General features: G+C 43.8%; 1 protein-coding gene across 1 annotated transcript in view; it reads left to right on the top strand.

Annotated features, from left to right (window-relative positions):
- LOC127395998 (elongin BC and Polycomb repressive complex 2-associated protein-like) overlaps positions 1–18,915 on the top strand; it is a 75,548-nt gene that overhangs the window by 41,079 nt on the left and 15,554 nt on the right. Inside the window, exon 3 of the mRNA XM_051643548.1 lies at positions 11,236–11,360. Coding sequence (XP_051499508.1) covers positions 11,236–11,360 — 125 coding nt within the window. The remainder of the gene's footprint in view (positions 1–11,235; positions 11,361–18,915) is intronic.

Genomic DNA, 18,915 nt, shown 5'->3' with positions numbered 1-18,915 from the left:
CTCCAGTCTTGACATCCCTAAAGAGCTTGCCTGCATTGGAGACCATCAGGTCCAGTATCACATCCCCTCAAGCAGAGCTGTCTATTCTCTGACTTAAGTTATCTTCAAGGCACTCCAGGAGTCTTCTGGATTGCCTACAGCTTGCCGTGTTACTTTTCCAGCAGTTGTTGGGGTGGTTGAAATGCCCCAGCAGGTTAAGAGCCTGTGAGCATGATGCATCCTGGAGCTGGAGTAAGAAGGCTTCATCAGTAGGCCCTCCTGGATCAGGCAGCCTTTAGTAGACACCAGCCACAGGTTTCCCCTTGTTTCTTTGCTCTCTAATTCTTACACATAAGCTTTCAACTTGCTTTCAGCTATTCTTTGCAGACATCTCCTCACACTCCATCTATTTCTTAACATAGAGGGCAACATCTCTGCCCCTCCTTCCTTGTCTGTACCTTCTGAACAGCTTGTAAGCCATTGATAGCTACACTCCAGACTTAGGGTCATCCCACCAGGTTTCAGTAGTGACCACTGAGTTACAGCTTTCCAGCAACATGGTAGCTTCCAACTCCTACTGTTACTTGCCCGTGATGAGTGTGCTTGTGTAAAGGCACTTCAGATGGGCTGTTGGCTTTGCCAGCTTTTTAGAGGAACTTAATTCCCTTCAGAGGTTTCATGGGTGTTTCCCTGTTGGCTCTTGAAGGGTGGTAGGCCTTCTGGTTTTCAAAAATACTGGTACTGTCCCCTGCAAGTCCTGAGATACTACACCCAGGTACAACCCTAACAAGCCCAGTTACATGTCCATCTCACTTCAAATCTAGTTCATTGCCCTGTCTAGGAGCCATGCTAACTCTTGACCTCTTGTCACCCCTGGGCTTATCTGTAATGGGCCTGGTTTTATGCCTCTCCCTCTTGAAACCTCATTTGAAGACCTTTCAATGAGCCCTACCAACTTTTGGCTGTGAATACTTTTCCACCTTTGTGATAGTTCCCCTCAGTCTTTGGCCAGTAGGGCCAGTGCTGGGTAAACACACCCATTGTCAAAGAGCCCGAAAATCCACTGATTGTACTAGCCTCTGAGCCACGTGTTAGTCAGTGGTGTTTCCTGTTCCTTTCAGCATTCTGCACCACAGAAGGAATTGAGGAAATCACCACCTGTGCCCTGGATCTATCAACCATTGATCCCAGTGCTCCGAAGTCCCTCTTTGTTGCCTTAGGACTTCACTAGGCAATCTCATCACTAACCACCTGCATGACCAGTAGTGGGTAGTAATTGGAATGCCATACCAGACAAGTAAGTTTCCTGATTGTATTGCTAACCCAGACCCCAGGGAGGCAGCAGACTTCCCTGCAGAAAGGGTCTGGGAGGCTGCAGGGAGACCTTATTGCTCTCTACAACTACCTGAAAGAAGGTTGTAGCAAGGTGGGGGTTGATCTCTTCTCCCTGTTAACAAGCAACGGAACAAGAGGAAATTATCTTAAGTTATTCCAGGGGAGTTTTAAATTGGATATTAGAAGAAAATTCTTCACTGAAAGTGTAATTAAGCACTGGATTAGGCTGTTGAAATTGGTGGTTGAATCACCAATTGAACACCTGAGCAGAGCTAGGAGAGGGGGAGAAGAGCTGTGCTGGAGAAGAAGAGCTGTGCTGGGGAAAGACAGCGGTGCTGGTGGTTGGTGAGGAAGAAGGGGAAGAAGGTGCCAAAGCAGAAGTTTCCCTGGCGAGATGGCAGCTGTCCCTCTGCACTCATGGAGGAACGTGGTAGAACATTCCCTGAAGGCGCCAGGAGGGGTGAACTTGGCCTTTGGACTTAGATGTTGTGGGCAGTGGATTTGCTGCCTGTGGGCTCTGATTGCTCAGCTTTGCAAGACCCCAGCACCAGGAGTTGGGTGTTCCTGAAGCAGTCTGTGACTCTGTGGGAAGCCCAGGCTGGAGCAGCTCCAGACCTCGTGGGAAGGACTCATGAAGGAGAGGATCGTGGAGGACTCTCTGCCATGGTAGGTACCCTGTGGGGAAGCAGGGGAGGACTATAAGGAATCCATCTTCCTGAGGAGGAAGGAGCAGCAGGAACCACCAGCCTGCGAACTGACTCTAAACCCCATCCCCTGTCCCCCTGTGCCACTATGGGGAAGGAGGGAGAGAAACCAGGAACAAAGTGATTTGAGTCCGGGAAGAACGGAGGGGTGGGGTAACATATGCAAGCCCTGCTCTGTGTGTTGTCTGTGTCCTGTGTGCATCTGTTTAGTGTGAAATTAAATCATTATTTTTTCCCCCAGTTGAATCTGTTTTGCCTGGGACCTTAAATGGTGAAGATCCTTCCTTGTCCTTTTGTCTCAACCCATAAGCTTTGTCCTCCTCATCCCAGAGTGTGTGTGTGTGTGGAGGGGGGGGGAAGTTGAGAGAGCGACCACGGGGCTGTTCCTTTGTTGTCATGTTGGGCCCAAAACCACGGCAGGACGTGAAGGAGATCTGCACAGTTCTAAACCAAATTAAAGGGCTGATGTGGATGCAGCCAAAAAAACAGTGGTCTTTGCAAAATGAAAGGTCCATTCTTGCTCTCTTGCTCTTTTGTATTTCTGTTTGCAGTATGCTCCACTGACTTGAAAGCTATTTAAAATAAGTTTTAAAAATTTTACTCTTTCACAGTTCAAAACATTAGGTGCATTGGTGTGCCTTTCAAGTTGTCTCTGCTAGGTCTCCTGGTTTCCAAAAGCACCTTTGAGTATGCCAGTGTTTTTATAAATGGCCTTAAAATGTAATCATTGGTATATGGAAAAGGCAAGATAAATGAAAAAAGAGCTGTTACCTATTTCTGCAAAAATGAACCAATCCCCAAAAGGATTCCCTTTTCCCTCAAGGCCTGTTGAGAGCTGGAGATCCAGCCTGAATGTATTGTGCCTATGGCCTCAGTGAACCAAATGTGCTGCTGTGCTGCCCAGGGCCGCTAAGCTGTCTCAGGCTCAGCTAGTATCTGGATGCAAGCCAGCTCAAGATCCTGGAGGCTGTAGATGCAAGATGAAGAGCTGAGGTCAAACACTTGGCAGGTATTAGACCACAGAAACCGAATGAGTAGAAAAGCTTTGCTTGGCTCCATTGTTACTGCTGAGTTGGTGTGGGAACAAAGTGCAAGCTACTGATTTGCAGTGGCAGTACGGCAGCCAGAGGCCTGTGAAAGCAGGATGCTTTAATCCCAGAGGGTTAATTAATATAATTTAGGAGGAGATTTTCAAAACACATACAAAGAAGCTAAATGTGACACACTGTGCAATGAGAAGCATTATTTCCAAGGGATCAGAGTCAGGATGAATTAGCTTCCCAATAATTGTCTACCTATGTCCTGTCTGATGGCACAGCACTTGCTAGTATCCCCTTAAAGGTGTGAAAGCTGATGAAGGTATATATAATTTGAATTTTAAATCCATGACAAGGACAAAGAGTACATCAGGAGAGGAAAGGTTAGAGTAGGCTAACACACTGGCTTTGCAAGGGACTGCAGCCAGTAATTTAACATCGAAGGCTGACAATGATGCAGATGAAATGACAGACATGGAAAGGATCAGTAGAAGGCAACAGTAATTGGAGGGAAATAGCAGAGACCGGGGAGAGGCCATGGTGTATTAATACCCTGGATGAAAAGCCTGAACGTTGGTCCCACAGTCGCAGTTTGTCATCTTTGCTGTCAGGCTGTGTGCAGTGGCAGCAGACATCTAGAATTGCTGGAGGACAAGGAAATGGTGATTGTGGGTTTGTGACCAAAGCAAGCAGGCAGGAAGGCACTGAGTCCTTGATTCATGCTGCTGGGGGTGGGGGGAGGGGGCTGTTGTGGGCATACAATGGGGAGACAGACAGTGGCACCTACCAAAAACCCATTCCAGTACTGGTGGGTGATTCAGACCTCAAGGAAAAACAGGCTTCTTTGTAACACTGGTTAAAATAATTTCACAAAAGGGCCGCACATTTAAATGAACTTCAGATTGCTTCAGGTGCAGGTCAAAGAGGTATGAGCAGTTTTGATACATTCAAAATGAACAAAAACAACTGCAACTTACTGGGCCAAGCTGAACCAATCTTCTGTTCCTTGCTTCAGCTCCTGTGTGATCATGCTAATATATAGTCTTGGGATAGAATGTGGAGCCCCTTATTATGTTGCTGTCACCATCAAGAGCTGAAAAAATCTTACGAACTCAAACATCCAGCCTCATTATGTTCATCATGGAGCTTGCAAGTCCTTGTTCTGGGCCAAAACAGGCAGGGGCTGGAGCTTGTGAACTTTTCTGCACTATGTGGAGTCAGCACAGGTTTGGTCTCTCTGTGCACACATACACTGGATGGTAGGAACTGGGCACATGTCTAAGGAACCTTGTAGGACTGCTTCCTCTTTGTCCAGGTCTGGACAGACTGTGTCCTTTCAGGCCATCTCTTCTCAGTTTCTTTTCTGTGAAACCCATGGTGGTATGGGATGGTGGTGTTTCCCAGGAAACAGACATCTCACCAGGACAGGCATCTAGGTTCCAGACCTTGCATCTGCATCCCTGTGCCTGAGTTCCCACTTCTTTGATGGGGACATGACACTCTCTGCCTGAAAGTGCATTGTAGTCATCAGCAAGGATGATGACATCCCTTCACAGCCCAGGGATGGAGCTGGGTGGGTATTATTACAGTCAAGGACAGTGGAAAGAAGTTTATTATTGGGAAGCAGAAATTCCAGGTGGAACAAAAGCATTTTCTTCTTCATGCCTAAGTTAGTTTTACATAGGCCTTCTAGGTTTGAGTGCAGGTGGGTAGGTTGTTTTTTTTAGAAAAAGCATCCAGCAAGGCAGTTTTAAAACAGCTTGGCTCCTGGCTGTTCAGAACTTCACAAACTTTAAATTATGTTAGCTGTACATATACCAAGATATAGTAGGCTAACATTATGTAAACTCTGAACCTCAGCCTCTTTCACACAACTTCAGCCCTCAGTTAGGTTATCTCATACCTCCATTTGAAATGAAAAAGTCTACTGAACCTATTATTGCCGTGTAATGGGAAATATAATTTCTCATTAAAATAATGTAGAAATTATTTTTATATGCAGCCTGCAGTTAAACATTGGTGCATATCGATGGATCATGCATAGGGTAAACAAAAATCTGGCTTTAGTACTAAAGTATGCAGCTCTTCAATGTTTCTTCAAATCCAGCCCACTGTTCATAACTGGACTGAAAACAGCATTGACTGCTGACTGTTCAGAGTAAATTATCTAGTGCTCCTTGGACAGTCTTTAAGGGCATGTATTCAGAGGAACACAACTCCTAGCTCTGTAAGTTCCTGGATCTGGTTTTAAGTATCTCGTTAGCAAAATCAAGATAGCCCAGTCTTGTCTGTGCTGGTGTGAAAACTCAGAATGGAACAGCATATTAAGTCATAAAACAACAAGCTACAACATTAATTTGGAGGCAAATAAAAGTGTGCAATTTCAGCCAGAATTTTCCTTGGTTTAAAGTAATGGAGTGACAAATAACATTATTATTTTTAAAAATGGGATTTTTCAAGGTGCTTCTTATTAGCAGTTTCAGGATCAAGCCTTGCTGTTTGTTCTCTGTATGTGAATTATAAATATTTTACCTTTTAAAAAATAATTATTTTCTAACCCAAGAGCTGATACCTGTAGCTAAGCTTGTGCTTCAACACATTCTCTGTCATGAAAAGCACTCATAACTTACAATCTAAACTTCAATTTCAGACCCTCTTAGAAGCCACTCTAACAGAGGCATGGCAAGTCACTGAGCTAGTTGGCAGGGCAGAGCCTGTCAGTACACTAACACTGCAGGCATGTAACCTGTTTTCCCTTCCTCCATCTGCTCTATCCATTTGGGGTTGGGTAGGCATTATGCAAAGCAGTAACTGCTACCATTTCAGAAATATGTATAATTCCACTTTAGTTTGCAGCCATTTCTATCCCATTCTATCACATCAAGATTTTGACATCACATACATAGTGCTGTAATGAATCTGATGGAAACAGAGCTAAAAACATAATGGAAGCCACATTTTTTCCAGGAACACAGTAGACCATGAGAATACCATAGACAGATGGTCTATTAATGCTTGTCTTTTACATGCATGGGGAATATCACTCACACAGTAAAAACCATGGCCTCAGGCCACTCCCGCAGCTAGGAAACCTGCAGAGGAGAAGAGTGCTGCACATTCTGCAAGATCAGACTTGGAGGGTTTCCAGCAACTGAGGCTGCGGACAAGCAACCTGGAGGACCCTGCAGGACCAAACTCCGCTTGCGGTCTGTAGGGAGAGCAGGTTGGTGCAGAGGGGTGTTGAAGCACCACCACTGCCAGGGCTAGTGCCATGGGGTCTGCAGAGAACAGCTGAGCTTCAGGGGTGCCATGCTGCACCAGCTTACTAAAACATTGCTGAAATTACCTGAGGGTTCTGCCTCTCTGCCCTGGGTATAAGGCACATCCACAAAATGTTTCGGTGCAACTGAAACCAGCACCTGTTACATTCCTCTTCTTTGGAGGTCTCCATGCAGGTGCATGATGCCTGCATGCCTTCACCATGGGAAATACTCCTCTGAGATCACCGTGGGTTTTGACTTTCACTGCCACCCTTTTCCCCAGTGCCATGGCCCAAATCTCACTGTGCCTATGTGATGCACTTTGGATGCAGCTGCTTGTTGACAGAGAAAACGCCAATAATCAAAGTGAAAAATATCTAATAATGGGGATGGGAGAAGAAAAAGTAAATGGCAACAACAGACACATGGTGAAGGTTTCCCTTTCTACAAGTAAAATTAGGACAGGTAACAAATAAGGACAAATTGGAAGAAAAATTTTCATCTTGTGTCTTGTTTTGTGTTTTCTTTTAGGGTCATAGTAGCCCAGACTCCTATTAGAGATATCTATTTTGAGTTTGGAGGGTTATTTGTTTGGCAGTTTGGGGTTTTTTCTTTTAATTTTTCTTTTTACTTCTGATTCGTTTCCTCCTCTGAGTTTCTTCCAGCAATATTTTCTCAGCTTTTGTCTTCTCTCTTCCTCTTTTATCTTTTCATCCCCTGTCTCTCCAGGCATCTTTATCTAGGTTGTGCTGTGTGGTGCACAGTGTTGCAGAGTTAGTAAATCCCTCAGATGACCATTGTTCAAGCTTTAGAAAGTCTGCAGATAATTTCCTCTTTCCGCCACCATTTGTGGTCTGCAAAACCAACTGCGGAGTGGAAGAGAGGCTCTTCCTCCTTCCAAAGAGTCAAACGGTAACACAAGGACACAGTACCGCCTTACTTGGAAGTGATTTTCCCTTACTTCTGGAGCTAATGGAATAATTTCCCTTCCTAGTTACTCTGACATGTCTTTTTCTCTGTCTGCCGGTGAGTGAGGCACCTGTGTGGGGGTTATTGGCAGCCAGGCACTTTATCATACCCTCTCTCAAGTAATGGGTTTGATTTTCATGTTCAATAAGGTTGCTCAACACCTGGTAAAGTGCTGCTTTTAGGAGTGTCTAGTGTCCAAAGTTGGTGTAGAAGAGGTTTGGGACAAGTAAGAATAAAGACCAGTACTGTTATTACCTGCTCTTCAAAATTACTCACTACTTACATTTCTCTGTGAAATTGGTGCTATCAATGATATGAGAGAGAGAGGATGTTCTTGCCACTAAAAACTATGAACAGAGACCTGGAGGATTCCAGACTTCATGACATTTTTACCTGTTAACTAGTGCGTAATGTCCATTAAGTAGCACAACTTGAGCTGAGTTTTGGTCTCCAAAACATGAAAAAATGCTTCCCTTTTTAAAGGTTCTGGAGAATTAATCCACTTCAGGATTATTTTTTATTTGTACAACACAGATGGCTCCACCACCCTTGTCGTCAGATGAAATTAACCCAAATGCCTCATCTGCAATAATTATTTTTTGCAGATGCACTGATTTTCTTCTGTTTGGATGTGTTCATTTGTAGGATGTTTATGAGAAGGACTTTTACATGGGTTAAGCTTTCTGTTTCAGAGTTACCGCTAAGCACTTAGAAAAAGGTATTCCATATGCTGAGTTTGTGTGGAGCACCGTCCTGGTTTAAGCTGGGATAGAACCAATTTTCTTTCCAGCAATTTTGCTTGCCAATTAATTCTCTTCTAAGTAACTGCACTTGCTGAAATTAGCAGCATGTCTTTCATTCAGTGTCTGCTTCTAGGACAGCTAATACTTGATGTTATGTAGAACTTGATGGTATGCAGACCCAAGGCCACTGCTTGGTTCTGAAAAGCACCTTATACTCTGGAAACCGAAGGGTTCACACCTGTGATCCTCTTTTGGGGACGAGCATACCAGACAGCTGACCAAAATTAACCAAACTAAGTATTCCATCCCATACTTATCATACTTGGTATAAATTTGAGGGATCATGAGCATTCTTTGTCCATAGCCAGTGTCCTGGGGTGATTTTGTTCATTCCTCTGCCTTTGATCCCAATCCATGTGTTCCTGAGTCCTTGTGTTCCTCCATCTAGATCCATCTGCTGCTGACTCCAGGAGTCAAGTTCAGGACTTTTCCAGAGCCTGCCCTGCAGCAGTGGTGGTGACATGAGCATTATTGATGAGGGTGGGGAACACGACATTGCTTTTGTATACCTTTGTATATATTTGTACATATTCATTATTTTCCTTTTCATCACTACTGTTTCATTAAAGCTGTGTAGTTTAGTTTCTGACTTGTAAGTTCTCTCTCCCTTATTTTCTTTCCATTCCCTTTCTGGGAAAGGAGAGGGGCTAATAAAGACCATCTGTCATTCGTTTAGTTGACAGCCCAGGGTTAAACCATGACAAGCATAATTTTGCTTTAAAATCAATTGCTACCCCATTTTTCAGTGCTTTCTCTTGAACAAAAATGAGAGAGGAAAACTGTGTATTCCTTCTTGCATTTATAAAATAATGAATCCTAATCTATGCTTAAAGATAAATAGGTCTTAAAAGGTGTCAGAAATCTGACACTTTATGTTCCTTTCTTAGTTCCTTTCCAGATCAAGAATTTCCTTTTGAATGGCTCACACATAAGACATTTCCACAGCTTTGACACTTGTTGACCTCATATTTTCATAAGAACTGTTATCATTTTCTTCAGTAATTTTCTTTGTTGGTAGGATGACATATGCCTCCATTAAGATGGCCTTCTAAGTCTTTTTTTGTTTTGTTTTGTTTTAAAATTTTTTATTTATTTATTTATTTATTTTTAAGGAAAAAAACCCTAATGTCAAGTCTGAGTAAGTTTTTTCTGCATTTTAAAGTCTCCCTGCGAAAGTATATGGTACATCATCTACATCATCTTGAAGGAGTCAGGGAGCAGGTGTCTGCAGCTGTATGTGACGATATCTTCTCAAGATAACCAAACCATTTTCCATCATTTACCATCAATCCTGGCTAACTGGGGAGGTCCCAGTAGACCAGAGATTGGCAAATGTGACCCCCATCTATAAGAAAGGGGGAAAGAGGATCCGGGGAACTACAGGTCTGTCAGTCTGACCTCGGTGCAGGGAAAGGTTATGGAGCAGATCATCTTCAGTGACACCATGTAGCACATGCAGGACAGCCAGCTGATCAGCCCCAGTCGTCATGAGTTCATGAAAGGCAGGTCCTACTTGACTGGCCTGGTCTCTTTCTGTGACAAGGAAACTTGCTTAGTGGATGAGGGAAGGGTGGTGGATGTTGTTTGCCTAGGCTTTAGTAAAGCCTTTTACATGATTTCCCACAGCATTGTCCTGGAGAAACGGGCTGCTTATGGCTTGGACAGGCATAGACTTTGCTGGTAAAAAAACTGTCTGGTTGGCTGAGCCCAAAGATTTGTGGCAAATGGAGTTAAATCCAGCTGTTGGCCAGTCGCAAGTGGTGCTCCCCAGGGCTCAGTGCTGGGGCCAGTTCTCTTTAATATCTTTATCAATTACGTGGACAACAGAATCAAATGCGCCCCCAGTAAGTTTGCAGACACCAATTTGAGTGGGAATATTGATCTCCTTGAGGGTGGAAGGCTTTGCAGGGGGATCTGGGCAGGCTGTGTCGATGGACCAAGGCCAATTGTATGAGGTTCAACAAAGCCAAGTGCTAGGTCTGGCATATGGGTCACAACAATCCCAGGCAACACTACAGGCCTGGTGAAGAGTGGCTGGAAAGTTGCTCAGAGGAGAAGGACTTGGGGGTGCTGGTTTTTTATCTTGTAGAGCTTTTTATCTATGAAGGTAGTACTAGTCCTCCCTTTTGAACTTCTACTTTTCACACTAACACAGTAACAAACTTGACAGTAACTGGGTCTCTCCCCTGTGAGAAGGCAACTTTGGCTGTGTGTCCACCTAATTTCTTCACCTATTAGGCTACTCCCATTTCCACTTAGAAGTGGCATCAGTGTCATAAAGCTGATTACACTTGAAACAAAACTTTTCTATTGATCCTATAATGACTAACGTAAAGGCCATTTCCCATCACTTAATGAATTACTGCAGGAGACGACAGCTTTTAGCTCAGCTGACCATTAGCTGTCAAGAAATACCTGACCCCAAGCTTATTATTTATTGGCTGTAAGTGTCCAACCAGACAGTCATTACATCAAGTATGAAATAATGTAATTCCCTTTTTTATGTGCTCAGAAATTAGCAGCTGCACTGCCCATTGCCATGGTTACGTCCGCCTGCTCGAAGGCGTCACGGGGTGCACCCCAAGGCACTGGCCACAGGAGGGACCATTCCACCCGGCACTGCCAGCCCTGTCCTACTTGCCTGGGAGGCAGGAAGCACTGGAAAGTCACTTCTTCCCACTTCTAAACATTTTGCTCCTTCACATGCAAATGGTTCTTTATAAAGAGCACTGCTGCTGTTCTGCATTTTTGGCTTCAGACCATGAAAGCACGAACAGAAGCAAAGTCCTCACACTTTTCCTGACCCTGGGTGAAATTACTCTGATTTGAACCACATTTGGGATTAAGTTGAGAAAAAATGCAAAACACCTTCCACAACTACAATTTCACCAATTAATTTGGATAGATGCTGACTCTCCTGGGAGCAACAGAGGATCTTTGCAAGCTGCTGTTGTCATGACAGTTTTTGGTTTTCGTTTGTTTGTTTGTTTATTTCCTGCTCTTTTACATCAGGCTGGTTTCCTCCGGAGGGTTAACTTGCAAGGCTTCAGGGTATGTCCCTTTGAAACTGTATAGTAAAGATGCTCTTTGTCCTGATTCAGCATGATTCCCAGGTAGGAGAGTGTGATATTTCAATATTCCTGTCTAGGCAAGAGGGCTCTTCAAAGGACAATCTGAAGAAATCGGACTGCCTGCACTGGAATGCTCACAGAGCTTGTCTCGTGTATGGTGCTGATGGCTGGGACACAGATAGAGGCCCAGAAAGGCACACAGGTAAGAGTGAAGCATTTAATGTTTTCTGCATGTATAACAGCTAAGCAGGAGCTAAGAGTGCTTTTAAGCTATTCAAGCAGCCTATAACTGAGGTTTGTAGTGCAATTAAACATTACTGCATCACCTAAATGTGTGCCCATTGCACAGAATCAGGGTTCTCATTAACAGCCCTGTAAACAAATGTGCAATGATACACATTTGAAAACGGATCACATTCAAGTGTAGAGCATTTTATGATGATGCAGGCTTCTGATTAAATAAATGATATATTTTTCTGAGTGGTTTTGTTTGTTTGTGTTTGTTTTGTTTTGTTTTTTAATACTAACAAATAACACAGGCAATGAAGTTTTACTTGCACATAGCTACAGCAAAAACAAAAAAACTTTTCATTTCTTCTTAAAGCTTATAAAGTTTCAGACATTTTCTCCAGGTCAGGGACACTGCATGTGAATGCCTATTCTGCCATTCAATCAGCAAGGCAAAAGCTAAATTTAATCCCTCCCTTGGAATAACTGCTCAGCAAACAGGATGCATCTAATCCATTTTCATTATTAATACTTCAGTTAAGATTCAGGTACCATATTTTACTTCTTATAATGAGCACAGTTTTACAATGGATGTGTGGAGTTTGCAATACATAACATTACTGACAGCTGCAGAATTCCTATCATGTGCACCAGAGCTGGATTAAATATGAGTACATTTCTCTGGCCAGTAGCAGAGTGTAGACAGATAAATATGTAACGTGTCCCTGCTTTACTGCATATGCACAAGCCTCATTTTCCAAGTTAATTCATCACATGGACACATTTGTTGCCATTTTATTTATCCATGAAGCTGTGTTCTTGCTGTTAAATGACATTCCAGCTAGGTACAGAAAAATTATTAATCTGTGACATCTACTGTGGTGACTACTCTTGTGTGTCTCCAGAACCCACTGACTTCACAATAACATTTCCAATATACTCTTACAATTTGGAGTGAACTGCACCCCTTATTTTGTTTGTACCACAGGGACATGAGATTTTAATTTCTATTTGGATTAATGATTTTCTTTGGTGCTAGCTATACCCTGAGAAGAGTAAACAGGAAGAGAGAGGTCGTTAAAATCAATCAGTCCCCCTACTGCTTAGTTTATCTTCAGGCTTTGTTGCGCTGGTGGACAATATTTTCCTCTTTTGAACTAAGATTGGTTCCTAATTGTCACAGTCCTCATGAGAATGTTTTTGCAGCTGATTAAGAACCCTCTCAACAACTATTTTTAAATGAAGCTTATAAGTTGCAGATCTGCCACCATTTAATAGAATCACAGAATGGCTAGTGTTGGAAGGCACTTCAAAGATCATCTAGATCCAATCCCCCTGCATTGGCAGGGACACCTCCCACTAGATCAGGTTGCTCAAAGTCCCAAGCAACCTGGCCTTTAACACTTCCAGGGATGGGGCTTCCACAGCTTCCTCATAGTAAAGAATTTCCTCCTAATGTCTAGTCTATACCTTCTCTTTTCCATTACCCCTTGCTCTATCACTACAAGCACTTGTAAAAAGAGCCTCCCCATCTTTCCTGTAACCCCTTCAGGTATTGGCTGCTATAATATCTTCCCAGAGCCTTCCCTTTTCTAGGCTGAACAGCCCCAACGATCTCAGCCTGTCTTCATGGGAGAAGTGCTCCAGTCCTCTGACCATCTTCATGGCCCCTCCTCTGCTCTCACTCCAGGAGCTCCATGTCCTTCTTATGTTTGGTACTCCAGAACTGGACACAGTGCTCCAAGTGGGGTCTCATGAGAGGTAAGTAGAGGGGCAGAATCACCTCCCTTGAACTGCTGTCCATGCTTCTTTTGATGCAGCTCATGACATGCTTGGCCTTCTGGACTGCAAGCACACATTGCTGGCCCACGTAGTGTTTCTCGTCCACCATCACCCCCAAGTCCTCATACAGGCTGTTATCAATCTATTCTCCACCCAGCCTATATTTGTGCTTGGGATTACCCTGACCAAGGTGCAGAACCTTGTACTTGGCCTTTTTAACTTCATGCAGTTTGCACAAGCCCACCTCTTAAGCCTGCCGAGGTCCCTCTTAATGGCATCCCTTCCCTCCAGCATGTTGACCTCACCACACAGTTTGGTGTTGCTGGCAAAACTGCTGAGAGTGCACTTGATCCTGCTCTCCATGTTGCTGACAAAGATGTTTAACAGCACCAGTCTGAGTACTGACCCCTGGGGAACATCACTCATCACAGGTCTGGATATCTAGTCCTTGGTCACAACTCCTTGAGTGTGATCATCCAGTCAGTTCCTCACCCAATGATTAGTCCATCCACTAAATCCATACTGTTCCAATTTTGATACCAGGATGTTGTGCTCAACAGTGTCATAGGCTTTGCACATGTCCAGGTAGATTATGTCAGTTGCTCTTCCTTTGTCCATTGATGCCATGACCCCATTGTAGAGTTAGTAAGGCAGGATTTGCCTTTACTGAAGCCATGTTGGCTGACATCAATCACGCCTTAGTTTTCCACGTGCCTTAGCAGAACCTTCAAGAGTATCTGCTCCATGATCTTCCTGGACAAAGGGGTGAGACCAATTGGCCTGTAGTTCCCTGAGTCTTCCCTTTTCCCTTTTTGAAAGTAAGGTGATGTTTCCCCTTTTCCAGTCAGTGACAACTTCACTAGACTGCCAAGACTTTTCAAATATGTTGGACGGTGGCTTTGCAACCTCATTGGGCAGTTCCTCCAGGAGCTCTGGATGAATCCAGTCATGTCCCATGGACTTGTGCACTTTCAGGGCCTTCAGGTGGTCTCAAACCTGCTCTTCTCATATAGTGGGGAGATCTTCCATTTCCCAGTCCCTGCCCTTGCCTTCTATAACTTGGATAATGTGACCAGAGCCCTTGCCAGTGAAGACTGAGGCAAAGTAGTCATTGAGCACTTCAGCCTTCTCTACATCTTGCATGAGCAAGCCTCCAGTTTCCTTCTGGAATGGACCCACATTTTCCCTAGTCTTCTTCTTATTGCTAACACACTTACAGAAACTTTTCTTGTTTCTACACCCTGGCCAGATCCAATTCTCTCTGTGCTTTGGCTTTTTTTACCTGATCCCTTGCTTCTCTGACAATTTGTTTGTACTTCTCCCAGGATACCTGTCCCCACTTCCACTCTCTGTAAGCCTTGTTTTTACATTCAACTGTGTGCAAGAGCTCCTTGGTCACCCATGCAGGCCTCCTGGCTCTCCTGCTTGCCTTCCTCTTTGTTGGGTCACATAGCTCCTGGGCATGGAGAGGGTGATCCTTGAATACGGACCAGTTTTTCTGGGCTTCTCTCCAGAGCTTTGTTCCATAGTACCCTACCAAGCAGATCCTTGAAAAGAATGAAGTCTACTCTTTTGAATTTCCTCGCTGCCTGAAGGATCCTGAATTCAACCATGTAATGGTCACTGCAGCCCAGTCTCCCATTAAGTTTTACATGAGTCATCTTCTTGTCAACTGCTGGATACCATCAGGTCCTGTTGGAGACTGACTTTATAGCACATGGTGCCCGTTTAGCTCATATGAAACAGCAGCAGTGTGTTTGTGCATGAGGACAGCTAAGGAGAGGGGGCATGAAAGGAGCTTCTGGGGGTTCTGTGAGACAGGCCTTCTCCTGACACTGAGGATTGCTGCTCTTGTGGTGCTCAAAAGCATGCTTCAACAGCAGCACACAGGCTGAAGAGGCATGGAGGCTCTGCCACCTTTCTTGTCCCGGTAGTGGTCCATGGAGAGCAGAAGGCATCTTATTTGTTGCATTAGTGGGTGGGTGCACTGCTGAGGTAGTGCTGAATGTGGATCTGTGGAAATAATTGTGCCTCTGAGGGTGTTCAGGTTGCCGTTAAATTCACATGAAAAAACTATAGGTAGAAAAGCAAAACAAGGGGAACAAATAAAATGTTATTCTCAGTTACCACAAGGGTGGGAGTGGTAAACCTTTTTCAGATGAAGGAACTAGTTTTCCCTGCCTTTGTTTCATGGCTTCCTATAATCTCTGGGGGTGGCTGGTTACCTCTCAGTCCCATGGTGTTAATTTTTGCATTTATCCAAATGTAATCTATAAGGTGAGCTCTCAGGTTCCATGTATAAATATCTGATGCCTATCACCCAAGTGCAGGAAGACATGAAGATGATGAATGAGGCTGATGTTTGTGCCTGAGAGAGAATTTCTTCCCCTAATTTGGATGCTGGGTTTAATGTCACATTGCCATTTCTCCACAGCGTATGCAGCAAATCTCTGTATTTCCCTTTTCAGGAGTGGACTTCTTACATAACAGAAAGTTGCACAAAACCAGAAGTACGTTTTGAACTTTGCTTAAGATCTAGGTAACTTTAGTAGCATGTAACTGCTCAGGACAAAACCAAACAAATGAAGAAAATAACCCCAACAAACAAACAAAACAACAAAAAACCAAAGAACAAACAAACAAACTACCCCAAAACAAACAACCACTAAATGATCACAAGATTATTGCCCTCTCACTGTAGGGAAATCTGTTTAATATCCAATAACAGACTATTCACTAAGTAAACACACTGGGCAATTACTGTGAAGCAGCAGACTGTGCACAGCCAGAAATAGCAGTGGGAAAGAACTGCACATCATGGAACTCATTCCTTACCCCTCTCTGGAGATACTGAAGAAACAAAAGGGGAAGTCTCCTTCAAATTGGAACCAAGCCACCCACAGAAAAACTTTTATCTGAGAGGGACTATTAAAAATGCCCGGTATTGGAGTCTTTATCAGGATCACTCACAAACAAAACATGTAGTAAGACTTTAGTTTTGAGGAGACAGAAGATTTAGTATCTCATACAGAAACTGCTCAATTTTTCAAGTATTGACAGCTGGCACAGTGTAGATCCCAAAAAGATGTTCAGACACCATCTCCCCTGTGGAGGGTGCAGCCTGTCCTTGGTAGCACTCAGGAAGAGAAGAAAGAGCAGACTCTGCACCATCAGAGGCAGCTCTTGCAAAGAAGAGAGAGACATCCATTCCTGCACTCTAGTTTGTGGTCACAGGCACAAGAACAAAAGGCAGTATGCTTTTTAACAGAGGAAGAAGAGTGTGTAACTCGTGATGAAGTTTATCTACAAAAGGTTCTTTTCAACTAGCAGCAATCAGTGCTGGTCCTCTCCTATTTCTGACATGCTTTTTTACTCAGAAACCCCTTTAGGACTCAGGCAGCAAAAGCAAAACAAGAAGATGGGATTTCCCTTCCCTACCACTCCACCACACCAGTGTGATTTTATCACACAAGAGCCAATCAAAATAGTCTTCAGTTCATTACGAATCATACTTTGCATGCAAATGTGAAGACAGTGTTACCACAGGAATGAAGTCTGTTGAGGTTTGTGGCAAGGAGAAGCTGGCTGCTTTCTTCTGAACAGACCCAAGTGGTGCAGCAAGAATGTCAAAGATTCAGGGAGAGCAGGAGTATCACTCCTACTTTTGCCAAACACCTACCTTTTACCTTACTGCCCAGTGAGAGACATTTTCAGATTCAGGAAGGCAACAGGGAATTAGAAGCAGAGAGATTTGTCCTCTGCCCAGACAGCAAAGAGGTTCATATCAGCCTTGTACCTTTTATATGAAAGCAGAAACAACTGCATACTCTCCAGCTGGCATCATGTCTCTATTTACCACTACTCCGCATGCTTCAGAGAAGCAGTAAATGACTTGTTGCCCATACAAAGACCAATGTTTCATGGGAAGACAGATTTAGCCTGCTGCATCACATTGGCCCTTTGGATTCAGACTGCTGAAAACACTCAACAGCTTGTTTCCATGGATTTTGTACTATGCCCCAAAGTCACATTACAATAATCTAGCCAGCACTGTTGGTACCTTCATGTCTCTGTGCTGAAGGCAAGAGCATCCAAATGGAGTAATGTACTACACAGCACTGATCACCGTTTCCCATCAGTGTGCAGCTCACATGGGTGATGGAGGTATTCTGTCCTGACACCTCTCCTATTTCCACGAGAGCCATGCTGTCAAAAGAGCTCACTTGTCAACTGGCAGCCACCCGTGCTAAATAACTGGGTGCAGCCCTGTTAAACATTTCTATCATATGCTACTCTTCCTATGTTTGAAATCTCCCATCTTGTTTTTGTAGCTAATTGTTAATAACCCTTCACTGGTTGCTGAAAGCTAATGGTATGCAACAAACACACTTGTCCAGCTGTGTTTGTGAAACACAAGGATATCAATTTGATCTAAGTGTTGTTCTCATCTTGGCTGCCCATGTTTTGTGCCCTCTTATCTAACTTGCTTCAACACTTCATACCTTCTGTTTCTCCTGCTGCTCTGTGTCAATATTGTGTTTACTCTGCAGAGAACATACAGGCTTTGTTTGCACAACAGTGAGTACAACAGGGCCCTAGCCTTGGCTGGAGCTTTTAGTGGAGAGAGCTTGTCCTGCAGATAAGTCTTGAATTTTAGCATTACTCTGGACTCAGGCTGGAAGACATACACACTCATGCAAGCTAGGATTCAAAGGCAACAAATAGCAAAGTGACAGATATCTGCTTCTGCCTTTTGGTATGTAAGCAGAGGAATTAGCAGGCTGTAACCACACTGGCATGCAGAGCCTGGAACAGACTCTGAAACTGACAAGCACCAATGTTTGTGTCAGCTGAAAGAGAAAGCAGTAATAAAAATGTAGAACAAAGAACAATAATACTTCAGAAAGATTCCTGCTGAAGTCAAGGAAATCTCTGCTATTGGCAGACCACATCATCTGAAATTTCCAAACAGCAGAAGGACCAATTTTAAAGTGCTCAGCATGCCCAGTCAGGGCCAGGATTTCAATTTAGCTCAGTTCCCATGGAGGCAGCTAACCAACAGCCAATTTTTAATATCACTCAGTATCCAGCTGTTTCCATTGCAATAATTCTGGCCCCATTTTAAACAGAGCTCAGCATCACCCGACAAGCTGTGTCATTTCAAAAGCTTGCCCTCAGTGACTTCACACCTGTTGTCATTGCTTCACTGGGTACCTGTCAGAGGTTCAGGTTGCCTCCTTTTCTGTCTTCTTCCTCCCTTTCTGAGCACTGATATGATCTGAATAATATGAACTATCAAATAACTGTACTGGGTGTATGCAGAGAGGGAATATCAAGAGATGCACCACATAAACTGTGGCACAGTGAGCTTCACAGCTTCGCCAATTTACTATGCACTTTTGAGCTGCTAGTCAGTGTTATGCTTTGACCTGCCAATTATACTGACTCATGTCAAATTATGTCATCTTCCAAATATCTGAGTTGGGAGGTCCGAACCCATGTTCACATACAGATGAAGTCAAGAGTTTCTTTCTCCTGAAGCCTGCAGAAAAGCTGAAAACACAGCAGACACCATGAGTCAGGGGAGGCTGTGTGTCAGGTGATATAAAACATTGTCTGGATATCAACACATTTGTAGAAACTGCAGTCTTCCTTCATCAAGCTTTTCAGGGGCTGGAGTAACCCTTTGCTAGGAGAAGCCAGCCTGGGAGTTCCAAGCCACACTCAGCTCCTTTAATCTCTATCCA

This window comes from Apus apus, chromosome Z, assembly GCF_020740795.1.
Source record: "Apus apus isolate bApuApu2 chromosome Z, bApuApu2.pri.cur, whole genome shotgun sequence".
NCBI classification, from domain to species: domain Eukaryota; kingdom Metazoa; phylum Chordata; class Aves; order Apodiformes; family Apodidae; genus Apus; species Apus apus.
The sequence above is the reverse complement of the archived record's forward strand: the minus strand, read 5'-3'. Positions and strand labels throughout refer to the sequence as shown.